This window comes from Anopheles ziemanni, chromosome 3 (assembly GCF_943734765.1).
Source record: "Anopheles ziemanni chromosome 3, idAnoZiCoDA_A2_x.2, whole genome shotgun sequence".
NCBI classification, from domain to species: Eukaryota; Metazoa; Arthropoda; class Insecta; order Diptera; family Culicidae; genus Anopheles; species Anopheles ziemanni.
Window position 1 is genome coordinate 78,322,715 of NC_080706.1, and position 26,967 is coordinate 78,349,681.

The 26,967-nt window shown below is 43.7% G+C and overlaps 2 protein-coding genes across 3 annotated transcripts; both read left to right on the forward strand.

The window, feature by feature from the left end:
• Window positions 1-305: 305 nt before the first annotated feature.
• Window positions 306-4,744, forward strand: LOC131286310 (kelch-like protein diablo). Of its 2 annotated transcripts, none has more exons than XM_058315245.1 (5): window positions 306-660; window positions 1,385-1,482; window positions 1,586-3,101; window positions 3,323-3,510; window positions 4,263-4,744. In XM_058315245.1, exons 2-5 carry the CDS (start codon window positions 1,439-1,441, stop codon window positions 4,285-4,287), a joined length of 1,773 nt encoding a protein of 590 aa, XP_058171228.1. In that variant the 5' UTR covers window positions 306-660; window positions 1,385-1,438; the 3' UTR covers window positions 4,288-4,744. The 2 variants fall into 2 exon arrangements, with proteins under 2 accessions (XP_058171228.1, XP_058171229.1); XM_058315246.1 differs by having other exon boundaries at window positions 1,589-3,101.
• Window positions 4,745-25,346: 20,602 nt separating this feature from the next.
• On the forward strand, window positions 25,347-26,181 carry LOC131288220 (uncharacterized). The gene is made up of 2 exons (XM_058317337.1): window positions 25,347-25,896; window positions 25,975-26,181. Exons 1-2 carry the CDS (start codon window positions 25,690-25,692, stop codon window positions 26,122-26,124), a joined length of 357 nt encoding a protein of 118 aa, XP_058173320.1. The 5' UTR covers window positions 25,347-25,689; the 3' UTR covers window positions 26,125-26,181.
• The last annotated feature ends 786 nt before the right edge of the window (window positions 26,182-26,967 follow it).

Consider the following 26,967-nt stretch of genomic DNA (forward strand, 5'->3'; position numbering starts at 1 on the left):
CGATTCGGAGCAGTTCACCAACAGGCCATCACTAGTCCGAAGACAAATTTCGAACATCATTCATTTGTCGAACTAGAAAAAAAACATCGCTTGAGGTACGAGTCGAAAAGAAATCTCGCACATCACGAAGGTGCGAAAATATTTCTGCTGTGTTTGGTGTGTGAAGTGCAGAATTTGCTGCATTTTTGCATCACAAACCGCACCGATAGTGACCGGAGCGAGCCAAATCGAGGAAGAAAATCGAAACGAAGTCCATCGTGCAACAGAGGCTTACCGTCTTGCATTGTTGTTGCTTCTTTGAGGTGTGCTTCCGAAAGTAGGCGTGAAAAAAAGGCAAACACGCACCTCGCCAAATTGCGATGGCAAAAATGGTGGCAATGGAAAGAAAAATGCCCCAGTGGTGCAGCTTCTAAAGCCGTTCGAGGGAAGCGTGTAGTCAATGACGAAGAAAATCTTTAGTGCCACAGCTGCAGAAAGGAATCTCCGTCCGAGAATTCGTCCATCCGTGTGTGTGGCCGAGTGCGTGCGTGCGTGCGAGTACGTCGATTTTTTTTCGGGGTGCTGCAAAGCGTAACACCGAATCCCAGAAGCGACACGAGGAAAACGAGCACCGCACTTCCGCTCGTTTGCGCCACCTTGGTGTGAATAAAAGTTACAAAGGTAAGGTGTGGTGGAGAAAGTGGTCAGCATTGTGGATGCAAAATTGTGTAATCTTGTCTAGAAGGGAGGAAAAATGTAGCCTCGCCTTGCCCACCCGGTGTCAAGGATTTGTGTGTTGAAAGCCCCAGTGTGCAGGACGTTGCCATTTGCGTACAAATATGCGCGAATGAACGTATTTTTACGCGACTGCGATGACTGTCGACCAAATACCGTTACTATAGCCATTACTGCGATTCTAAATGCATTCTACTGCAGCATGCAACTTATTTGTTTATATTTCAATCCCTCGAATGGTTCCAAAAAGGACCGAGTCATTCAAGATCACCGTTATCATTACACAGTACGTCGAATGTAGGCGATCGGCAATCTTGATACGAAAAACAGATTAGAACCAGTTCGAATTGCCTTTCAGTACCTCTTTCCCTGAAGCGCTTTGCGGTACACTGCTCTGCCATCTCGTTTGGTAGGGCTAACGAATTAACCTGTTTCCCGCTCGAAAAAAGATCCGCTATTTAGGACAGGTTCTGAACGCTTCGTTTGAAAATAATTTCCTCCGCAAGCTGTCTCTTCTCTTTGTCGGTTGCTTAAAGTGGTTAGTAGGCTTGTTTCTTTGCGATCGAAATGGTGCGCTCGGGTGATAAGGTTACAGCACACTGCATTTTTGCTTGATGAAGTAGCCACGTTGTTTTAATCCACCTTAATTATGTCTACTTCCTCCTTGTAGATAGATACCGTGTGGGGTTGGGCATCTGCCCCGCTGCGTCTAGCGGCTAACAGGATGGGTGACGTGCTGATATCGGACCGTCCGCCGTCCCCGGCAAGGTAAGTTGAAACGCATACCGCTCACGTTGCCAACGCAACACTCTCTCGAGATGGAGAGGATTTTCTAATTCGCATACACACCGCCTTCTTTGACCCCTTCCAGCAGACTATCACACACCTCGGAGAAGCATCCTCGGGTTACGCTGCAGGAGCTGAACGTCCTGCGTCGGCACCGGGAGCTCTGCGATGTCGTCATAAACGTGAAGGGTCGCAAAATATTTGCGCATCGCGTCATCCTGTCCGCGTGCAGCCCGTACTTCCGAGCGATGTTTACCGGCGAGCTGGAGGAGTCACGCCAGACGGAGGTTACGATTTGCGACATCGATGAGAACGCAATGGAGCTGCTGATTGACTTCTGCTACACGTCGCACATCGTGGTGGAGGAATCGAACGTCCAACCTCTGCTGCCGGCCGCCTGCTTGCTGCAGCTGGCCGAAATACAGGACATTTGTTGCGAGTTTCTGAAGCGCCAGCTCGATCCGGAGAACTGTCTCGGCATTCGCGCCTTCGCCGATACGCATTCGTGCCGGGAGTTGCTGCGCATCGCGGACAAGTTCACCCAGCACAACTTCCAGGAGGTGATGGAGAGTGAGGAGTTTCTGCTGCTACCGGTCGGCCAGCTGGTGGACATTATCTGCAGCGACGAGCTGAACGTGCGCTCGGAGGAGCAGGTGTTCAACGCGGTGATGGCCTGGTTGAAGTACAACGTTGCCGACCGCCGACAGCATCTGGCACAGGTGCTGCAGCACGTCCGGATGCCGCTGCTGAGTCCAAAGTTTCTCGTCGGAACGGTGGGGTCCGATTTGCTCGTTCGCTCGGATGAAGCGTGCCGCGATCTGGTCGATGAGGCTAAGAACTATCTACTGCTGCCACAGGAGCGCCCACTGATGCAGGGTCCACGGACACGCCCCCGAAAACCGACGCGCCGTGGTGAAGTCCTGTTCGCCGTCGGTGGGTGGTGCTCCGGCGATGCAATTGCGTCTGTTGAGCGGTTCGATCCGGAAACGTCCGACTGGAAGATGGTGGCCCCGATGAGCAAACGTCGTTGCGGCGTCGGTGTGGCCGTGCTGAACGATCTGCTGTACGCTGTCGGCGGGCACGACGGCCAGAGCTACTTGAACAGCATCGAGCGATACGATCCGCAGACGAACCAGTGGTCATGTGACGTAGCACCGACCACTAGCTGCCGCACCAGTGTCGGTGTGGCCGTACTCGATGGCTTCCTGTACGCGGTCGGTGGCCAGGATGGTGTGCAGTGTCTCAACCATGTGGAACGGTATGATCCCAAGGAGAACAAATGGTCGAAGGTGGCCCCGATGACGACGCGAAGGCTTGGCGTGGCCGTTGCCGTGCTGGGTGGGTATCTGTACGCCATCGGAGGTTCCGACGGACAGTGTCCCCTGAACACCGTCGAGCGATACGACCCTCGACAGAACAAATGGTGCGCCGTCAGCCCAATGTCTACGCGAAGAAAGCATCTAGGTTGCGCAGTGTTCAACAATTTCATCTATGCCGTGGGCGGGCGGGATGATTGCATGGAGCTATCGTCCGCTGAGCGCTACAACCCGCACACCAACTCGTGGAGTCCGATCGTCGCGATGACGTCCAGACGAAGTGGGGTAAGAAAATCCAACTAATTAAGGAATGATACGAAAACATTTGCTTATTATACCGGGACATTTCACAGTGTTGCGGTAAGGAAACCGTAACATGAGAAAGTGATGAGTTAAACCCTAAATTTATGAAAAAAAAACATTCGCAAATGACGAAATGAGCTACTGTCGCGTTATTCAGTATCTAAATTTTCAACATAATATTAATTTAATACGTTCTCCCACAGGTTGGACTAGCCGTCGTCAATGGTCAATTGTATGCCGTCGGTGGATTCGACGGTACCGCCTACCTGAAGACGATCGAAGTGTACGATCCGGAAACGAACCAATGGCGCCTGTGCGGCTGTATGAACTATCGACGACTGGGCGGTGGGGTTGGCGTGATGCGGGCACCCCAAACCGAGAACTACATGTGGTAAATAGCGTACAATCCCACCATCCCTCCACAACCACCACCACCACCAAAACTTTCGAATCGACTCTATTTCTATCTCGCTCTCTCTAGTCCGATGCTATTCTGTTATAATCCCTTATTACCTAGCCCTCCCCATCTCCTGAGTATTTGTATATCTCACTATTTCCGATCATTGTACCTCTTCGAAAAAGGTCCTCCGTTAATCGTTCCTTTATGAGAGTGAGATTTGTTAGAGAAACAAGCGATACAACTTTTAGGTAGAAGGATAAAATACAGTCATTTGGGAGTAAAGGAAAGGCTTGCAAGCTCCTGTATGCGCACTAGGTACAACTGCTAGGGTCTGAAATGGGTGCAAAATTGTTAATCCCGTTTGATATATTTTCATTTGTAGAGCTTTTTTACAACGTGTTGGATATCTTGGTGTTTAAGTGTTGTGTACATTTCGTTTTGTAGATATTCTCCTTTATTGTGTTGTGTCTCTTGTTGGACAGAAAATTCATAACGCTCGTAAGGCACCTGGACAGCTAGATTTACTGTAACGCTTTTACTTTGCATCATCATCAGAATCATATCTCACTCCATCTCTCACATGTTTTTGGTTGTTTTAGAATTATTGCTATCCATCCTTCATTGTTCATCTCGCATCGCCGGAGCATTTCCATTCCCCACCAACCAACCCACCCACTTTCGCTTCTTATCGTTTCGTTTTCTTGTTTAACACCATACGTTTCTTCACTTACCTTTACTTTTAGGATTCGCAAAGATTCCGTTGTTTAACATTTACACAAAACACATTCGACCAGTTTCTGTTCGCTCTCTAACAGCGCTCAGCGCGCCGTCGTGGCGGCCGTGGCGCTGCCGGCGAGGTATCCGTGCGGGGAGAAGCAGAAGAAAATGGTGTAAAACCTAGAGCACAACGACCCCGCCCGGTCGGGCGGTTCAGCATTGTGTACTCTCTCAGTTAAACGCGTGGTATTATCGGCGGAATTGTTAGCCAACGCTTCAATCACTTTGGATCTAAGTTTTCCAGTTTTCCAATACCTCACTATTAGATGTTTGGTTTTCGGTACAGCAGCGTGATGGCTAGGCTTTTGTTTGGTAGAAGTTTTATGGGATAATTTTTTGTTTCTAAAGTATACATTTTTCAGTTTTCATCTTTTTCGAAGTTTTTTTTTTGCCTTCCGTTGTTTCTACACGAACTGAAAGTTGAAACACACTCATCAACTATACTAAAAGAAACAGGAAAATTACTAAGATCGTCCCAGAAGGAAAATGTGTACATAGTAAGGTCGAATTACCGGTGGTTACAAAAAGGCATTGCTTACAGAAACAGTAATCGTACCAGGAGAAAAGTCCGATTTTCGATAGGTTGAAATCAACAAAGTCAAAGGTTGAAATCATCAAAATAAGCAACTCTTAACAACCACATCCCAAGTTTCGCGTAAATTAAATCATTTTGCTACAGCCTGTTAATATTGTTAGCTAATATTTTGTTTTTAAATGTTGCGTTTTTTGTAATTAACAAGCCGATTGTTTGTACACGACCAAATATCGAACCACATCAACGATCTCATCATGCTTTCGTAACATTTTTCTAGAACCGAATATGAACCGAAAACAACACCAGCAAGTAAGTTGGGAAGAACCAGCAAAAACGTCAAATTAAGAAACGCAGTTAATCATTAGAGTGGCATCTTCGTTTTATTTCAATCTCATCACATTATTCTATTAGTTATTTGCTTCTTTCCTAACGCTTTGGTATGTTGAGCTGCAAATTACTGTTCATGAGCAATGTTTTTGCGAAGGAACCTTTTCCTTCATCTCTTTGGTTTTCATTTTTTCGAGTACCTAGTAAGCAAAACATTTTCAATCAGAGATTTCTCATCGTTTGCTCGCTTTGAGCTAGCCTAATGTAAACATTGTGCTGAAATAACGGAGCGTGGCATCTACATTACCACTTGAGATGCTCGCACGTTGAGCCACGTTTAGAACTTAAAATGTTAATGTTAAAATCGTAGCGCATGAAATAAGGCTCTCATACCGCTGTATTCTTTCGGCAGTAATAAAAGTTTGAGGCGATGACATGGTTGAAAAGGGCACTGAGGAAAAAAGTTGTTAGTGGATTCGCGTTTCAGCAAATAAACTTGACTTGTGAATCAATAAAATCGATGTCTGAGAAAAGAAACACGCCGCAGCGGCGGCCGGTTAGCTAAGCCAAAGCTTAGTGTTGTCGAACATGAATTAACAAACGTTTGAAGAAAAAAAACCCAACTAAGCCAGTTATTAAAAAATAATTAAAGCCGTTATGTCCAGTTCCCTTCCAGCTGTAGTACAGCGTGGGCATGTAGTATGGCGCTGGTTGAAGACAGAAACACAAGGTTTCTGTTTTAGCGGACAGAATGACGCAAAGTTACAGAAAGTTGTCGAGAGACTAGTGATGAGATTAGTATTATTGTTTCTGGCAACGCGTTATATGTATCCTAGGATAGCATTAGTGACAGGACAGTGAAGAGGTGGAATGAACTGTAGGAATCAAACGTTAGGAAAAACCTTTACTCTGCCGAGATACTCGCTGGTATGAAAATGTTAGGAAATAATGCTAGGTTAATGAATGCTTCACGGGCAAATAAACAAGGTCCCATTTGTAGGTAAACAAAGGTAATGCGTCCTCGGTCGGTCGAAGGGATGTGCAGAAGCATGTTTTCCCACAGCATCTAATAGAGCACTACATCGTAAATAATTTCTCTCTCGCACTTTAACAACGCATGGAAGGAAGTGCATCTTACTCTCGTGGCTTAAACAAACACTATGTATAAAAAACTACATTTCCTAATGGCCGGCTTGTTTCCGACGGTTCGATGATGATAGATTCGGTTTGTTCAGCCCACTTTCATCTCTGATTACATCATACTAATTTATTTAGAATTTGAAACGATTGTCAGCAGATGCCCGCTGGGTGGCGGGTGGAGAATTATTTGTTAAAAATAATTAGAGTAACTATAAGATGAGCGATGTGATTAAGGTAAACATTAAAGTAAAATGACTCGATTGTACGTACTTTGTGTTGGGCCTTTCTTCGCTACCAAGTTGATGACATACCATTAATATCCTTAAACCTTAGATCCTTGATGACATAAAATCGTTTCAGAAACATGCTGCTGCGATAATTGTTAGTAATTGAATTGAACAGCTATTTGTAGCAAATTTGTGGCCCCGCTCCCCGCCATCTAAGCACACCAGGAAGAAGCAGCTATGAAACCTTTAACTGAATCCGTCGGACAATTTAGCAGACTCCGGGACGATGATAATCATCCTGTAAGTATTTAGTGCAGTGACAATTTTGCATAAATTCGCCCAACACTAATACTAACCCGAAAAACCGGTAGAGACGATTATTTGCGAATAAAATAATTGTTTAAAAACTCTACCAAGTGTAATTGTGAACAAATTCTCAGACGCTAACCAACGGAGAAAATTATTTGTGGAAATTTTTTTTTCTATCAAATTCTTCAAAACTAACCCTCGCGGATCAAGCACCTTATTTTGTGCTTAAAAGTATTAGGCAATTATTTGTGCATAAAATAATTCGACAAATAGAACTTACAGAAAAAGTTCCAATTCGCTTTTTTGCAAATATGCCATCAATACGTGGTAAAGGATATTGCTCAACTGACAATCTCCTGTTTAGGGCACTACTGCTATTACACTAGCCCATTGCAATGTTCTATACGGAGTTAATATTCCTTCTTTAATTAATTTTTCAATATCCTCCTCCACTGGTTTGAGTAAGTCGAAAGTACCGGTGTAAGCCTTATGAAACACTGGGCAAACATCCGGCTTTAGAATTAAACTCGCTTGGTAACCTTCAATAACGTTTCCATTTTCCATATTTGGTTCGTTCTTAAAATTTTCACCGATTTCCTGCATTATCTCCAATTATACTGTGCATAGATTTAAAAACTTTTCTCCATTTAAGGAATATCCAATCAAGAGCATCTCTTCCTATCAAACAACTTACAGCCTGCGTAGTTGGAATTACTACCACGTTAATTTTTCCTTTTGCTCCCGATGGCGTGCATACTTCCATAGCTAATCTCCTTAACGGCACCATTTTTTCTCCTGAAGCCTGTATGAAGTTCGTGCTTGTTGTCTTTAATCCAGTTTCACCCAATCTTTCCTTATAGATATATTCCGGAATGACACTTGTGACCGCTCCGCAATCGGTCTCGAATACTTAAGCACTACGTCGGTCTCGTGGGGCCGACAGTGTTCTTTCCCGTAAGCCGGCGCCGGTCTGCTCGGACCGACAGGACCCGTTAGGTAGGCCGGCGTTTCTACGAATTGCTGGCAGAACGGAAAGCAATGCAATTTGCGCATAGCGCTTAACGTGTTAACAAACCAACAATAATCGAAATAACCAATTGCACAGTAACCATTCAAAATGAAACCTTCTCGAACATAACCCCGAAGATTGTTCGAAGTAGAGTATTTAGCACCAATATACGCAAAAGTGGTCAAATGGATAGAAACTCCAATACTAGCGCTGGAATCCAACAATTGAACATCGAAAATCTGCAGAAAAAAACCACATCCGATCAGTAAAACTAACCAAACCATCGGTAACGGGTTGTTGGAATCGCTATCAACATTCTAACGTACATGGGATTCAAGTTCCTCATGAATAGAACCAAGAAGGTAAGCAACAAAACCATCCTGCAAATAACCAGAAGTCAAGAAGAATCATCTTTCACACAGCCAGCAACGGTACCGCTGAAGAATTTGCATACCCCAAGGTTTGCTCTCCATACTAGCCGATCAAGGACGACCGCCCAATCTTGGGGGTGAGTGCCTTCGCATAATGTTTCACCCTCGCGGCAGGTTGTCACCACATTCCATGACTACCGAGAACCTTCGCGGTCGCGAACATAAACATGAATTCTATGTCGAATGACCAGAAACCAATCGCAGAGCAACACGCCATGTCACTGAAGATCACCCGAAGCAGCAGCAACGATAAAACAGACCTTCGCGACGATTTTGAAATTAGTATTTAGCTAGGTTCGGTCCGAACAAGTTCAACCCCAACCAATTAAGCGAATAAAGTTTACATTTTTTTATAATATCGAGTAAAAATCATAACGCATATATTATTGCTTCAACAAATCACAAAAGACAAAAATGGAGGAAAAACTGAACTAGTACGCCAGAAAATTTATTTACGATATTAAAACTCCTTCTCGTCGAACAAAACACTACAATGATCATTTTTACATACGAATAACGGTATTTTTGTAATGTCGTGAGAAGTCGCGGCGAAAACGTTGGCCAGATCAATCGCGAGCTTCCGCGACATTTGTGAAATAAAAGATGACCGACTTGGGCTATTTTTTGATTACTTTTACATTTTCGGTTAGCACACATTGTCGCAGAACATGCAGATCGCGGAAATGTCACAGCGCCGTGTAGACGCACAGTAAGATTAATCTTATCGTTTAAGTGATAACCAAAAATATCGGTCAGCGTAGCCGATAGTGTTACTATGTTGGTTAGTTTGAATTTTGTCGGAAATAGTAACGGTTCGCTCCAGTAGGTGAAAAATTTAAAGTGAGTGTATTCGGTAGAACTTGTTGGAGGGCATGAAAAAAGCACGTGCTCCGTTACACCCGAGTGAAGGGTCAGGGAATGTGCGTAGAAAGCTTGGCATACCGCACGATGACCCCGCGGAGCAAACGGCTATGGTCGGTTCGTTGGTCAACAGTTTGCCACTATCGTTGGCGTTCGGTAGTGGTAAGACCGGAGCCACCCCGGGTGGTGCTCCGGTGGTTGGTGAAATGGCCGCTGAACGTCAGATGTCCTCGGGTGAAGGAATGTTTAGCCCATTCTCGGACGCACTGGATAGCGAGGAGATTGCCCCGCGTGGCTTTGTGAATCCAATGTTCGATGAAGAATCCGGTATAACGTCCGCTTTGCGTTCGCTCGATCTCGGCGATGGCGATGAGGAAGAACCAAAGCTGTCCAGTATAGAGAAGAAGTTAACGAAAGTCGTGGACAAGATCACCGAGACGGAGGTGTCCCCGGCGCAGATTGCGATGCTGGGCACCGCCACGACCAACGTGGAAGAAATGTTGAATAACGCCCAAGAAACTTTGGGGGAGGCGCAAGCAACTCTAACAGATGCTTTCGAAGGAGCGACGGCAACGTTGACGACGGTGATTACAAGCGCGCCCGGGTTGGCAATGGAAGCACTGACAACCAACGCGGAATCGGTCACACAAGACCTTCAGCAGCTGGACGTGGATCAACTTGGAGAGCTGGCTGGTGCTGCCACGGCGTACGCTTCAGCGATGCAGGTAACTAGGTCTAAGAAGAACAAGCTCTTTTGATTTGGACTCCGTACTCCATAGGGGTAAAATCCATCGAACACGCTGATCCTTCCCCGCAGGGTCTTAAAATGTCGTGCTGTGCTACCTTTGGCACTTTGAGTTTGCGAGACAGTTTCGGGCGATAAGCACGTACCGATACAGATGTCGTAATTAAGTATACGTTAAGATATGAACAACGATTAAAACTGCTACACTTATCTAATTTGTTCGATAGATACCTAAACCATAAACATTAAACTTGCTTGTAGCAAGTATATTCCGATAGCATTTTTTACTACTTAGATTGTGAGTTTAATCCCGGCTGGATGACGGCACAGTAACGAACAAGATATGTTCCATTACAAACCAGTCAATGGAGGTTTGATAAGGACGGCTTATCGACATTGGGTAATGTAGGCAGATAAGCATAAATTGAAAACATAATCACTCTAAAATGATAACTTAAATTCAATTCAATGCATCACGGATTAGCAGATATCTGACGCGCGACCTAGATTTTGCCCTGTGCCATTTACTAAGTATTGTATTTTGATATTGAATAGTTTTACATAACTTTTGTCCATAGCAGAGATGTCAAACATGCGACCCACAAGAACGTTGGATGCGGCCCGCGACCCACTTTAAACAATACATGGACAGTTGATTATTGGCCTTCGTGGTTCCACGAACTGTGGGTTTCATACGTTCCATACGGCTTAACCATCGTCAATTTAAACAATTTCTATAAGAAAGTTATACTCATCATTGATCCGACATATGGCGGTCGACAAGAGCAATTTATGTGTTCTAGCGCGCAGAGGATAGTGTTTCTTTTTTACCACTGTTGTAACGGAGAATTAAAACAAAAGCGTTTTTTAATGTGATGTGCAAGTGATACCAAATCAAAGTTTACGTTTTTAAAATGCGATCTGAGTTCGATACAACAACTATGATCGATAGTTTTCCGTCATCTTAGTTTTGATTCATTTGTAAAAAAAAGTTGGTCAGGATAAAAAGCTCGCTAACATGTTTGCGGCTAGTTTAATTAAATTTTAATAATTCTGAGTGGTTTTTTTAAATAGAATACATATTTTGTGTAAACTTCACCTTCAGATTTGTTATAGAAAATATGTTCATTCATTCGAAACGGTTAACAGTAAGAACTCCGTCGTAAGCGCATTGGAGACATGGAATGGTTTTTCAAATTCCGACGAAATCATATTAAGTTTATTTAAATATATTTTGCGATTCAACACTATTGTGCTTTTTTGTAGAGGGTTAGGATAAGTTAAACTGCATAATTACTACAGCAAGCTGATTGCCGAACATGCGTAGTGTTTATGTAGTTCGTCAATTTTGTATTCCATGAACACTATTTGTGTTCTCTTATTGTTGTCTACCTCTATATGTTGGCGTGATTCCGGATAAATGGTTAGTATTCGCTGTCAGGCATACTGAATCATCACATTATAGTTTTTTTTACTGGAAATTGCTCATGTAATGATACTGATTTTCTCAAGAAAATAACATACAACTAATGAAAACCTTGGGGGTGCCCATGGCGCAGCGGAAGCGCGAGGAAACACCACACCACAGGTGTGGGATCGAATCTCGAGTCTGGCACCTTCCGGTATTACGAACGGCTGACCACCACCGATCTATCGGTCACACCAAACTCTCTTCGGAGAGAGGCCTTGTCCCACTAGGGGATGTCGTGCCACATTAAAAAAAAAAAAAAATGAAAACCTGGATATCATTCATAGCTGAATATGATTCAATCTATAAGAGCTAACATAATACACCAAAAATGTCAAAGTTATAATTGACTGTTAAGCTAAAATCACACTGATTAGAACCTAGTTTCATGATTCCAACCATTGTTAAATTTTTGCACGCAAACCTATCAACTAAGTTTGACATCACTGGCCCATTCATAAATGGGTCCCATTCACTAATACGATACGTCTTACGTCTTAACTTCTTTGTGCTACAACATGATCGGTCATACCGGAAAGGAAGGAAAGATTTTAGCAACAGTGAGATTAAAGTTCGAAAAGTGATTGACAAGCTCGTACCAAAATTTGCTTTCATCTAGTTTTGCTCACCCAGCGATTTGTTTAAAACAACAAACCTGACCATGAAGCGATGCGGGATCCCACGGGTTGTTGAACTTTTCCGGACAGGGGCCAAACTGTGAAAAAGTGCTAGAAACTAAAATATAGGTAAAAGAGTTTTTTTGATCAAGTCCGTATATTTTATTTATAATAAGATTAAAAGTCGTTTTTATACGAATCTTATCTTATTAAATAATTTCAGTTGGCGTACTCCTCTTTACCGACCTATGCGTTTTAATTCATATCTATTTCTATTTACATTATGCGACGCATACTTTTTAATAGAAGTGGTAGGAGAAAAAGAAGAGAGAGAAAGGAAAGGAGAAATCATGGAAGCATTTCGCGCAACCAAAAATTACACATCTCACAGGAATCACCACGTGGTGTTGGTTGGTTGTTATATATGATGGATATTACAGTATGCTACTATTTTGAACCGACCTCGTCCTCTAAATAAATCTCATATGTGATGCCGAATCTCATTCTCTCCACTCTCTTGATCGTGGCCTTCCGAGGGAAAAGAATCTGCTTATACTCTGGTTCAGAACAAGTTTTGCGTCTGTCCGGCATGGTACAAGGTAGTAGCGTGTCGTGTGCGTGCCACTATCTTCCCATTTTTGGTGCGTGCTAGTGCGCTTGTTGTGATTCCGTTTGCGGTTTCTTGTGCACACTACATTTTTGAAGATTTCGAAACCGAAAGGGGTGATGGATTGTAAATGTCCTCATTGCGAGTCGTTCTTCAACACGCGAGACGATCTCGAGGAACATGTGAAGGAATCGCACACAGCGTTCTACTGCGGCACTAATCAGCTTTTTCTCCCGGAGCTAAATTACGCCACCACGAGTGGCACACCGCTTGGTCACACCACAGACGCCAACCCCATAACGGTAGGTACCACCCGCAAGTGTTCTGCTTTATTTTCATCCCGAAAAAACAAATCCACCGGATATACATATAATCATAAGGCGGAGCAAAAGAACGTTGGCGCCATAACGCGCGAACAACCTATATGATATTTTAGTGATACATATACACGTTTTAATAGAACGTTAATTTATGCTAGTGTTAATGTTTAGAAAACAAGTGGTCAGAAGACAAGTGGTCTATTACACGGAAGTTTGATGTTCATAAAGTTGAATTTTTTAGGGAGGCTTAATCGTGCCCAAGTTAGTGTTTTTGCAATCCATTTTTGTTTACTTTAGCTAATGTCACGCATCAAATTTTTAAAACTACAGGTGTTGTGCACCCAAAAACTCACTAGTTTGCTAGTCTCCTCTAGTGGTATCAACCACTTTTGCTCCGCTTTGCTATCCCTGCATCCGGTGGCCGATTAGTAATCTTTAGTAATTTAGCATTATCTCATTTTCGTAGACGGAAGTGGATGGACTCAAGGTGGCAGAAGGAGGTGCGGGCGATGGGGCCGGCGAATGTGGCGAGATCGGTGAATGCGGCGGTTGTGGCGAATGTGGCGAATGTGGGGATTGCGGAGGGGGCTGTTTGGAATGTTGCGCGGTGTGCGATTGTAAGCCAATGTAAACCCCCTGTGATTTCTAATGCCGAAAACATTACTCGCATTCGTTGGATGAAGCATGTTTTCAATAAAATAGGGCTCTCTTAAACTTGTACAGTGCTTGTAAGTATCGTTTAAACGAACTTGTTAAAAATTGTGGAATCTCGATTTTTTTGTAGTTCGCAGAAGTGATAAGGTGAAGTTGATTGAAATATTGATTAAATTTTTTATTAAACGAACGTTTTACGTATACGCAGAGGCTTCAATTTCGTACACACAATTTTGTGAATTTTGAGAATGAATCACGTGCTTGTACTACTTGCAGTGTATTTGCAAAAAAATTACAAACAAATGAAGCAAAGGTTGCTCAAGTTGCTTATTATGGACGAACGATAAGTCTCGTTCAACATAGAAACAAAAATGATGTCAAACAAGTTCAAGTCATAAAATTTAACCTTTGAGATGGCCCGCGTAAAGAGTAAGTGCGTGATAAAGAACGTGAACAAAAAAGGAGACAATAGTGTCCCAGAACATTGATCCAAAAAAAAAAACGCTGAAAAATTCCAGAAATGGGTCCGTTCAATTTAAGACGAACGCAAGAAGCGCCCAACTCGTGTGTATGTGTGCAGCGACAGCTTTAAACGCGTGATGCAAGATCGATCGAAACGATTCTAGGGACACATTTCTCACAAGCGGAAAGCGAGATGATTAGAAGGGAGGATCGCGTAGCAATCAAATAGAGCAGGGGTCGGCAAAGTCCGGTCCGCGGGTCAAATAACACGTTAAGCGCTACGTCGGCCCCATGGGGCCGACAGTGTTCTTCCCCGTAAGCCGGCGTCGGTCTGCTCGGGCCGACAGAGCCCGTTGGGTAGGCCGGCGTTTCTACGAATCGCTGGCAGAACGGGAAGTAGTACAATTTGCGCGTAGCGCTTAACGTGATAAGGCCCTCCAAATTGGTTTTATCCGACCCGTAAGAAAATTTTAGTGCTTCATACAAAAAACCCATCTCAATTTTTATCGGATTTGCGCCTGATGTACGTTAGTTTTCCTCCCAAACATGAAGATTTAAATTGTTCAACGAGGTGTTCTGTTGAAAAGAAAAATCAAAATTCAACGATAATAAGTATGAAAATGATTAAAAATAGTTTAACGATTAAATTTCAAATACTTTATCTTGTACTACTTTTGTATATAACTTTACTACTAAAAGTTCAAGTTCATTCAAAAGGATACTACTTTGAAAATATTACATCATCGTTTAAGATATCTGGCCCGGACTTTCGGTTACCTTTTAGTCATCTGGCCCTTTTCAGGAAATGTATGCCGACCACCGAGCTAGAGGATCCAACGTTGGGAGACTCTCCCAAATTCTAGAGCGAGATCTTCTAACTTGCTTAGGTTCTTTAGCTAACAGGAGCAGGATTTAAATATAGGCCGAAGCAAATTGAAATAAAATCAGACACTTCGAGTCCGTCTCGAAGCTGAACTTCTGGTATGTTCCCACAGACAGTCTCAGTTAGTTGTCTGACGTGTGAAGATCGTCTTCCAACGAAAGATATCCGAAACTAGCTAGTTCTGTTGGTAAAGTCTTGGCTCGGAACTAAGCGCTTGAGACGAGGACCAAAGGCAGCTGAATAGAGGGAGTCTCGCGTTGAAAACAACCAGCGCCGCGAACGGGTACCTTTGTGAATATGCATTATAGCAGATGAAAAGATCGGAAAAAAGTATTCGTTGAATATGCCTTTAAAATTGGAGTTAGGATCCATTTGGTCCGTAAAATTGTTCCTTGAAATGCCATTCATGTTTCGTGCGCATTTGCTTCTGCTGAACATTCAAGTTCTCGCGAGAAGGTTGTGCGTCTACACTTTTTGTCAAAGTCCGTCCTGACGTTGGCATCAAAAACGCGCCACGCTCTCTTACCTTTTTGTCGACCGAGCGAAGGGGGTTGTTGTTTATGCTCAAGCAGTTTCGGAACCAGTTTTGCCTCTGTCCGGCATGGTTTACGGTCGTAGAATTGTGGTGCGCGCCATCATTTTTTCGTTTTTGCGTTCTTATGTGCGATTCATTTGATTTAGTGCGTGATTACCAGTGTGCAAACGATTAGAAATCAAAAAGCGTGATGGATTTCAAGTGTCCGGTTTGCGATTTGTTCTTTGAAAAGCAAGATGATCTCGGGGAGCATGTAAAGGAAGCGCACACAACATTTTACTACGACAGTTATCTGTTCGTACCGATGGTGTTGAATGACGTCGCCACGATCGGCACATCGGTAGGGGCGGTCACTAATGCCACGACCGTTACGGTAGGTCACGCACACAACCAGCCAACAGTGTACGATAGTTTACGACGGAAACTCCACACCGGATGCGTCATCCGCCAGCTGATTAGTAATCCTGATACTGATTTGGAAAATCTCTCTCGCTCTCTTGTTTTCGTAGACTGGAGTTGATGGAGTCGAGTCGACGGATGGATGTTGTTTCTGCTGCGACGATGGAGCCGGTGGTGAAGGGGCCGGCGAGTGTGACTGCTGCGGGTGCGGGGACCTGTGCGGATGCGGCGACTGCTTCGGCTGCGCCGGAATTGCCAGCTGTGGAGGTCTGTGCAGTTGCCTCGAGTGTGGCGACGGATGTGGACTGTGCAGCTGCGGAGATTGTTGTGATTGTGGGGATTGCATCGGTTGTGGGGATTGCATCGATTGTGGGGATTGCTGTTCCTGTTCGATAATGTGACCCACTTCCGATAAGATAACGGGAGCTTCCGTCCATCCTATCAGTCCAAAGTGTTGTAATTTATCCGACCTATCAACTAATTGTATTTCCTCACTACTGGTGCCAATCGGAAAACGATTTTGATTGATCCGTGACAAGTGATTCCTAATGCCATGCAGATTGCTCTCATTCGTCGGCGAAATTATATATATCGCTAATACAGGGCTGCCTTAAACTCCTCAGTACAGTGTTTACTAGTGTCTTGGAGAACTGAACAGACTTACTCAATCGACCTTGTTAATACTTGTGGATCCCTCTTCTGGGATAGTTTAGGGATATAAGCGCATATGGTTACGGTAGGGTAAATGATGTCTTCTAGAGATAGAGAGATATTTGTTCGACTAAACTTATGTTAAAACAAACGAATTAAATGTTCTATGTTGTGTGTATCGTCCTTAAGCCTATTTCGAACAAACTGTTGTTTTTTTTTAATGTGGATCATCAATCATGTGCCGGTTATAAATTGGTAATTTTACACTGCCAATATAGCAAAGGGAACACAATACGCTTAGTAAGCAAAAAGAAATGACGAAAAAATACAGTTGAATCCTGAAGTAAATTTGGATAAATGTGAAACATGGTTTTTCTTTCGAATACGCAAAACTATTGCTTTGGTACCGTAAACAAACCGAATGAATGTAAAACATAAACAAACTCGAACGCTTCACCCAGGATACGCAAAACGTTGAAGGTGAGCTATGCTACTGTCTCACAGAGCTGTCATGTAGACATGTTTACAAAGCCAACTTCTGCGTAGCTTGTGCTTGCCTTATCAGCTATGCCGCTTTTACACTTGTGCAAAATTAACATCGTGCAGTAAAAATTTTGTCACACATAATTCCAACAAATCAATCCATATTGTGTTTGAACGTAAATCCTTTCAATCTGAAATAAGTAGATACAATCAAATAATGTGAATTAATGATCATAAAACATGTTTGTAACTCATAACACTTTTCGAATGCTGATTGTACAAAAAAGGCTGTGGTTTAAGAAAGATGATCAAAAAGTTGCTAGGATATGTAAAGCTTGTCAACACACCAAGTATGACCTATTAGTGATTGTCCTCTTCTGGTATACATTTTGGCATCATCTCACACAAAATTTCATAGTGATGGAAGTCTTGCAGAGCAGCAGGTGTATCAGCTACGACACTTTTAGGATGGAGAGGGCAACACGGAAGGAAAGTGGATGGAAGGTGCGCTACAATAGATTACGAACGGCGACCATCGCGGATGTAACGGACACGAGCACGTGTTGCAGGTGGTATAGGAAGGGCACATGAGTGTACTCTCTAATCTCTTGCTCATTGTCGACCGGGCGACGGATTGCTGTTTATGCTCACGCCGGGTCAGAACCAGTATTACTTTTGCTCGGCTAGGAAAAGGATTATAGCGAATCGTGTGTGACGCCGTCTTAATCGCTTGCTTTACTTCGTTTGATGTGATCCAGCGCGTGATATCTGATTTTATATTCTTTGGAAGTTTTATAAGAGAAAACAATAAAGCTTGATGGATTATAAATGTCCTCTCTGCGTGTCCTTTTACGAGACACAAGAAGCACTCGAGGAGCATATGAAGGAAGTACACCCAGCATACTACAACGAAACGTATCAGCACGTTCCGACGGTGTTGGATGACGTCGTCGCGATTATGGCATCGCCAGAAACCATCATAGCTGTCCAGCACGTAAAGGTAGGTCATGCACATCACCACTAAAAGTAGCACAACATTTTCGTCCAGTTAACTCCTTTCAATAGCAATGTTTTATTTATTGAAGTTTTTTGTCACTCTTGTTTCTGCAGAATGCAGTCGAATCGTCGGACGGATGTTGCTGTTGTGATTGTGGGGGCGACGATGGATGTGGGGATTGCGATGGCTGTGGGGATTGCGATGGATGTAAGGGTTGTTGTTCGATAATGTGAGCAACCTCCGATAAGGATGCTTCCGTCAATTTTACTGGTGAATTACGGTTTATCAGGCTTATCTACGAATTGCATTGCCAAACACGTCCAAATGGCAATCGATTGGGATCGTGACAATCTGTTTTCCAATGCCATAAATACTGGACTCCAGGTCGACGGAATACTATTCTGACTAAAATGTGATTTATTTTACACTTGTCCAACGTCGTGAAAATTTACACTCGTCCAACGTCGTCCAACGTCGTGAAATGTGATTTATTTTACACTCGTGAACGTCGTTGTTAATTGTTGTTTAGGAATTTCTTATAAGATAGTGATAAATTGCATAGCTTGATAAGTGTTATTATGGTCGTTGTGTGTTGTATGTGAGATAAGTTAATAAACCATTTGGTCAATATTGAAAATCAACCACGTGTTGGATTCGAATAACTTGTTCAAAAACTCCTAAACATAGTCCATTGAGCAAAAGAACAGAACGTGCTTAATGAATACAAATAAAGTCCGATACTGAATATGATCTGAGGAAGTGGAAACCCTTTTTGCTTTCCGTGCAAAAAAAAATAAAATCCGGCAAATGCGGATGCCCAACGTACCGAAAAACAGATACAGATGTCTACCATAAGCACAGATTAATGATCAACTGTTTCGGGCACGCCACACACACCGCGGTTGCCGCAGCATCTCAAGCTCTACCGCTCCAGAGCTTTTTAAACCGCGTCAAGTATTCAACCCAGAAATGGTGGGTTTTTCGTTTTGTATGGGAAAGACAACGCAGCGCGTTGTCAAAAAATTTGGATCGAGCACTTTTTTGAACGCCAGAAATGCCTTCAATTTCAAAAAAGGGACGTTACAATTATTGATATGAAGTTAGTTATTCAATAAACGATACCATGTTATTGTTTATTGTTCGTGTTAAGATGGTTTTCATTATTCGCGATATTTTTAGCTGTTTATTATGTTGAATATTAGGCAACGCGTAAGAAGTCAAACCGAACATGTAAACGGACGAACAGCAAATGTCAGCAGGGACATCAACCCGAGAATAAAAGTCTTTCTCTTTTGCTTCAACCCTCAAACGAACAGGACGTGTAACGTGATTGCTCTGCTAATCCGAATCTAATCGTTTCACATTTTAACAGGTTATGGGCCCAGAATCCCATAATGGCGGAATTAAATAAAACTCTCGGAATCGAAAGATTAATTGGACGCGAGAATTGGTCAACGTGGAAATTCGCCGTACAAACTTTATTAGAAGTCGAGGACCTTTGGGACGCTGTTCAACCAACGGTTAAAGCCGATGGAACATTGGAGGCAGTGGATCCAGTGAAAGATCGAAAAGCACGTGGAAAAATTATTCTATTATTGGAACCGCATAATTATTACCATGTGAAGGAGACTCATACTGCACAGAAAGCGTGGCAAAAGCTTTGTGAAGCGTTCGAAGAGACGGGCTTGACTCGAGAAGTCGGGTTGCTGTACAAGCTAATTCGAACCGACTTGGAGAGCTGCGGATCCATGGAAGCGTATGCGAATAGAATGATATCTACCTGCCACCAATTGAGCGCGATCGGGTTCGAAATTGCAGATCGTTTTGTTGGTGCGCTGCTTCTTGCCGGACTACCTGAACGCTACCAGCCGATGGTGATGGCGTTGAAAAATTCAGGTACGATCATAACGGGCGACTCGGTAAAAACAATTTTACTGCAAGAAGAAGAAGAGTCATCCCGTAGCGAGAGGATATGTGTCGCACGCGGTGATACACATACGGCACGCAAAACGAACCAGGGCAAAAGAAACGATCGGAAAGGCCCCAAGTGCTGGAAATGCAATAAATTTGGTCACATCGCCAGGCATTGCATTGAAAATTCAGCGAGTGCAAAGGGGAATGCGTTGGGTGCAGTGTTACTAAGTGTCGGTGAGGGAGCGGAGAGCGATTGGTATGTGGACTCGGGAGCCACAATGCATATGACGAGGAACCTGGAGCTCTTGGATGCTGTAAAGTATAAAAGTGGAACGATCGTGGCAGCAAACAAAAATGCAATGCAGATAAAAGCATGTGGTGTTGCACGAATCTACCCAGCGGAGAGCGATCTAGGGGGTGCTCTACCAGTTCACAACGTTCAGTATATTCCTGATCTTTCGATGAATTTACTATCGGTGGCCCAGATAGTAAAGAAGGGGAATATAGTCGTGTTTAATAACGAAGGTTGCCGGATAATCAACAACGATGGCAACGTTATTGCGACTGGAGAAATGGTGAACGATCTTTTCAAAATGGTGGAGAGGAACACGCGTAGACGAAATGACAAGGTAATGGCCTGCTCATCAAGTGTCTCGATGGAGATCTGGCACAAGCGTTTGGGGCACATAAACGCAAACAGCTTGCGGAAGCTGGCTAACGGTGTGGTTAGTGGTGTGATGATGAGCGATAAAGGTGCAATCAGTGACTGTCGAATTTGTCCCATGGGAAAACAAACGCGCCTGCCGTTTAGTAGTAGTGGAACGAGAGCTGATGGATTGCTAGAAGTAATACACTCGGATATCTCTGGTCCGATGGAAGTGCCATCGTTGGGAGGTAATCGGTATTATTTAAGTTTTATCGATGATATGTCACGACGAGTGTCTGTTTATTTTCTGAAAAGCAAGTCAGCAGATGAAGTATTAAAGTGCTTCAAGCATTTTCACGCAAAGGCAGAACGACAGTGTGGACGACAAATAAAGGTTCTACGAACCGACAATGGAAAGGAGTACATCAACGGAATATTTCAAGTGTACTTAGAGAAGCATGGCATACGGCATCAGACGACTAATGATTACACGCCAGAGCAGAACGGGATGGCAGAGCGTGCTAACCGTACCATTGTGGAGCGAGCACGATGCTTGTTATACGAAGCGAAACTACCAAAACCGTTCTGGGCGGAGGCTGTGCAGACTGCCGTATACTTAATAAATAGATCTCCTACGAATGGCCATGATTTGACTCCGGAGGAGGTGTGGAGTGGTCGGAAACCCGATTTAGCGCATATTCGGGTGTTTGGTACGAAAGCAATGGTTCAGATACCAAAGATAAAAAGACGGAAGTGGGACCCGAAATCCAGAGAATGTGTACTTACTGGATTCGAAGAAGACACGAAAGGGTATCGACTTTATGATCCAGCTGCGGGGTGCCTATTGAAAGGTCGTGACGTTATTTTCATCAATGAAGGTGGTGAAAATAATGAGGAGATTCCCAAAGGTGCTAGTAAAGTATTGCTAGATTTTAGTGAAGCACAGGGAAGCGACCAGTTGTGTGAAGACGAATCGGTGCGCGCAACGAATAGCACAGTTGGAGTGAACGATACATCATCGCAGGCCGGCATGAATACTCCATCAACTACTGCGAGTGAGCAAGTGTCTCCGGCAGTGAGACGAAGTACACGTCAGCATAAAGTACCGGAAAAGTATAAGGACTATGTGATTTCCAGAACGAAACCAACAGGTTTTGCATCGTCGGACGATAGCAGTGATGTTGATTATGCTAGTCCGGAAGACGAACCAGATGGGATTGCTGCATGTCAACGAGAATTGTCCAGCGACGAACCGAAGAGCTTTGCAGAGGCAATGGATTCCTTGGATGCTGATAAGTGGAAGCAAGCTATGGCAGAAGAGCTGGAATCAATAGATGCTAATGAGACATGGACGTTAGTGGATTTGCCTCCAGGACGTAAAGCAATTGGGTGCAAATGGGTTTATAAACGTAAAACCGATGCAGATGGGAAATTGTGTCGATACAAAGCCCGTTTAGTCGCACAAGGGTTTAGCCAGCAGTATGGAAAGGATTACGACGAAGTATTTGCTCCAGTAGTCAGGCAAACAACCTTTCGTACTTTGATGTCAGTAGCAGCTAAAAGGAAAATGATGATAAAGCAATATGACATCAAAACCGCATTCTTGTATGCTGAGCTAGATGAGGAGATTTACATGCGACTTCCGTGTGGTGTGAATGCTGATGGAAAAGTCTGTAAACTGAATAAGGGTCTTTATGGACTGAAACAGGCGGCACGATCATGGAATTTGAAACTGCACGAGGAGTTGAAACGCCAAGGTTTTACCAGTTGTTTGGCAGACACCTGTTTATATCGAAAGCAACAACTAGGAAAATGGTGTTACGTGCTCGTCTATGTAGATGATTTGATAGTGGCTGGTGAAGATCCCGGAATGATTTCATCTTTACTTACGGGACTACAGAGTTCCTTTGAAGTTAATGTTATCGGGGACGTTTGTTTCTTTTTAGGAATCGAAATAGAAAAGGACAAACGAGGAGATTATTTCCTGAGCCAGAGGAAGTACATAAGCGACGTGATCAAAGCTAGTGGCCTAGTCGATGCGAAGATCTCCTACATTCCTCTCGACCCCGAATACGTTAAGACTGAAGAAGAAGGTGATGCACTTCCAAGTAATTACGACTATCAGAAAATGATCGGTAAGCTACTGTATATAGCGATTAATACGCGACCAGACATCGCAGCAGCCGTTTCGATCTTAAGCCAGAAAACGGTAAGACCCACACAAAGAGATTGGAATGAAGTGAAAAGGGTGGTACGATACTTGAAGGGAACAAGCGAGTTTCGTTTGCGGCTAAGCAAGATAGGTACAAGAAACGGAGTGATCGGATACTGCGATTCTGATTGGGCAGAAAACAAAAAGGATAGGAAATCGAACAGTGGTTACGTATTTCAAGTGAATGGTGGCACAGTTAGTTGGGCATGTAGGAAACAGAGTTGTGTGTCACTTTCAACCACAGAAGCAGAGTTCATAGCATTATCGGAAGCAATGCAAGAGGCAACATGGCTTAGATTACTTCTAAAGGAACTTAACGACGAACAAGAAGTTATAGTCTACGAAGATAATCAGAGCTGTCTTAAACTATTAGATGGAGAAAAGTTGAGCAATAGGACCAAGCACATTGCTACGAGATATCACTTTACGAAAGATCTAATCAAGAAAGGTGATATGAAATGTGCATACTGTCCTTCGGAAGAAATGATAGCTGACCTCCTTACAAAACCTTTGGCGAGATTGAAAATGCAGAAACTCGTAGAAATGATAGGTTTGGCTGTATAGATTTAGGAGGAGCTAATTGAGTAATAATTACGCGTTGAGGAGGAGTGTTGAATATTAGGCAACGCGTAAGAAGTCAAACCGAACATGTAAACGGACGAACAGCAAATGTCAGCAGGGACATCAACCCGAGAATAAAAGTCTTTCTCTTTTGCTTCAACCCTCAAACGAACAGGACGTGTAACGTGATTGCTCTGCTAATCCGAATCTAATCGTTTCACATTTTAACATATTATTCCAAAATTCCATGTGAATAATAAATGTTTCTTAATTTGATTTTACTTTCCCGTGTTGACAATGGTGAAAAGGATGGAAGGAATACTTCTAGAAACTATTTAACTCCCTCGATGTGTTTTCTTGTTTGGGGGTACTTTAACATCCGCGCTGGGTGCCGGTTCCTCTCGCCTTTCCCATTCCATGTCTTTCACCGCAGAGACCGCTTTCTCTCCTCAAGGCTTCTGTGAACTTTTCACCATGCACTGTCCAAGCGTTTTCGTTGGCCAGGCTGAGTCGGTGGCCCCTGGCCCTACGGGCCTTGCTCATACCCCCTGTGACATCCACACTTGCAACCTGATGGAGATCAGCGAGGGTGTTTGGTGTGGTGCCTAATAACGGGCACTTGCTGTATGCTGACGAAGTAAAATTATTCCTTCCCATATCCTCTCCTTCCGACTTCATACTCCTTCAAGAATCCCTCAACCGTTTTGCACATTTAATTGTTGTGTTATATCCTTCAGTCGATCCGCTGGGGTGACCCACGACTACTATATTGGTAGGGTAGCTTTGTAGTGGGTGTCGGCTATCAAGGGCCTTGGGGTGTGGCTGGATGTCACCTTGTCCTTCTGCGGGCAGGCTTATATCTCGCCTAGCGTCGGAGGTGCGGGACCCGCGCTGCTTGCTGGCGCTTTACTGTTGTTGGGTCAGACGGATGCTCGAGTATGCTTCCGGGGTATGGACCCTAACAGGTGTCATTGCCGTGGGACGGTTAGAAGGGGTGCAGAGATGCTTCACGCGTCTGGCGGTGAGGCGTCTTCTCGGCAGCAATGCCTCCTCCCTCCCGCCTTACGAGTCGCGGTGTCAATTGTTGGGTCTATCCTCAATTCAGACTCGCCACCGGAACACTCAAGCTACTTTCATCGCCCAACTTCTCCTGCACTCCACTGACGCCCCGGAACTCCTGTCCCATATTCCTCTCTATGTCCCTTCCTATATCCTTCTGGAAAGGTCACCTTTCCTTATTCCCACCAGCCGTACACATTTCTCCCAGAATGATCCATTTTGTCTGCGCCATGTATTCCTTCAATAGCTCTAGCCACTTGTTTGACTACAACGTCTCCATCCCTTCCTTTCGTTCACGTCTTACCAATATAATAAAACCATTATCAGTAAACGTTGTAGAATGTCTTCATAGAATGGAAAATATAACGTCGCATATATAAGTGTAAATTTATAACGACCTAATACAGTTTCCCTATCATTGAAACGAGAATATTAGAACACTCGTTTAGTTGTCCGTTATAGTTAACGTTGAATATTTGAATTGTTTTGAAAAGACAAATCAGAGCTTTCGGTAGAACGGGACATCTTTGAGATAGAGCGAGAGGCTTCGCGGCTACGCAAAACGCGCTAGGATCAAGCAAATCGAGTAGTTTCTGCGTTGTCAAATTTGACAACGCGCTGCGGAACGCGGTCTGTGTGGCAGCGGCATTTGGTTTGGTTCAACACTTTGGTGCCCGAAGCTTGTGCTTACTATACTAGAGTCAGCTAGTGATGGGGACAATCCTAAAGTTTTTTAATACTCCGAATCCCTCCCGTTTTGTTACCTTTGAAGTCTAATTCGCAGATCAATTGACCGGAAATCTCACTTGAAATTACTTCACATTACTTTATAATATTGGTTCTTTTTTTTAAATAAACATTGAACTGCAAACCTAATAATTTGAAGATTTAATCCGGATTGCTCTGACTGAACTAGCACAAGACATTGAACTCCGCAAAGGAACTCTATTGCAAAAGGACATTTGCTGTCAGTGTACAAAACCTACCTGGAGGATAAAATCGCTAAACGCATCTTCAGCGTTTACTTTTGAAACATATTTATCCTTCCATGGACGTCCTTTAGCAAACGACCGTACACGGTGTCCCCGACAAGCGACAAACAACACTTCTGCGTTGAGAAGTTCGTGCACAGGTTTCCCGTGGTGCGGTACCAAATCTTATGTCGGATTTCAGTATGGAAAACTGCGGATCCTCATCGTGGTGTGCTAACATGTGGTGAATGGAACAAAGTTTTGGGCGGGCCCAACAACTGGCACACATTTTACCTCACACAACACGAAGTCCTCGGTAGGTTTTAATTTTCCGCCAAGTGGCCCAAAGCGGAAATTGTTTGTGAACGAGATGGATGGATCCGATAGCGTAATGATGAGCTTCAAGTGTCCACTCTGTGATATGCCCATCGAGTCCCAGGAGAAGCTGAAGCAGCACATCAAGATCACCCACAGCCATTACTACTACGATACGTATCTGTTTCCGCCGGAAATGCTCTTCCCGGGCGCTTCATCCAGTGCAACGGCACATGTGGAAGGCGTTATAAGCAACGAGCCGGTAAGACACTGAAAAAAAGTCAACGGTTACTGCGTTGCTAAATATACATATGTTAACGATGGATTTATGTTTCCATAGCTATCCACACCGGATGTGACAATCGAACCAGTCGAAGAAGAGTGCTGCACTTGCTGTGCGTTCGAAGAGTCCGGTCCGGGTGGTGACTGTGGGTTCTGTGACTGCGCGGACGATGGTCAGGGCGAGTGTGACGACTGTTTGGTGATGTAAAGTCGGCGTCCGTTATACATCCGTTTACTTTCATTTACCATGCCACAAGCACCATCTCCACCCATTATTCCAACTTCAAAAGCTTTATCTTTCCCTTACGCGATCGATGCAAGCATCCCTGGGAGATGAGGACGGATGAAACATTTTCTATGAAACAAAGATGAAAAAATTCACACGATCTAGGGGGTTGCAATGAGAACATCATTTGCTCGAAAGTGCCTACAATATTTTCTAGAGGAATACCCTCTAAAAAAATGATAAAGCAGTGAGCAGTACCAGAAACAGCCACATTTGGAACACACCGATATTTTTATATTTCCAAATGAAATCACCCTTTGCCATTCAACCGGAAAACGAGCGGAAATTTCTAAGGACGAATTTATGGTGGCAAAACCACAGCAGAAGTTAAAAATAACATAAAATGCAAATCAAAGGCACGTGTCCGCTATCCTGCTCTTCTCACAAACTACTCCCTCCAAAGACTGCATCCGCCCACCGGTGAAATCGAAAAGAAAAGAGAGAAGAATTCCGGAACCACGAACCTTACCCTCTGGAACCACCCGAATATCGAATCGAATCCGTATGGCAACCTGTAACACCTACTGAAATCGATAGATCAATAACGAATGCCAAAAACCACCGATTAAGTATTAAGCCTATTTACGACCGAGTACAAGAAAGGTACTTTTACATTATTTTCGTTTGTTTTAACCTGCGATATTTGTATTTTATGAGAACTAAGTTTTCCTAGCTAATGGATTTTTTTTTTGTATTTGAGAAGTCCTCGATGTAGAGACTAATTGTTAGTGTTCAAACCCATAGCTTGGCCAATGATGTTTAGAC

Excerpts from the sequence above, each read along its gene's own strand:
- LOC131286310 (XM_058315245.1), top strand. The coding sequence starts at position 1,439 with ATGGGTGACGTGCTGATATCGGACCGTCCGCCGTCCCCGGCAAG. Across the intron at positions 3,102-3,322 it reads TGACGTCCAGACGAAGTGGG|GTTGGACTAGCCGTCGTCAA; the intron begins GTAAGAAAATCC and ends GTTCTCCCACAG. Across the intron at positions 3,511-4,262 it reads CAAACCGAGAACTACATGTG|GATTCGCAAAGATTCCGTTG; the intron begins GTAAATAGCGTA and ends CTTTACTTTTAG.
- LOC131288220 (XM_058317337.1), top strand. The coding sequence starts at position 25,690 with ATGGATGGATCCGATAGCGTAATGATGAGCTTCAAGTGTCCACTCTGT. Across the intron at positions 25,897-25,974 it reads GCGTTATAAGCAACGAGCCG|CTATCCACACCGGATGTGAC; the intron begins GTAAGACACTGA and ends ATGTTTCCATAG.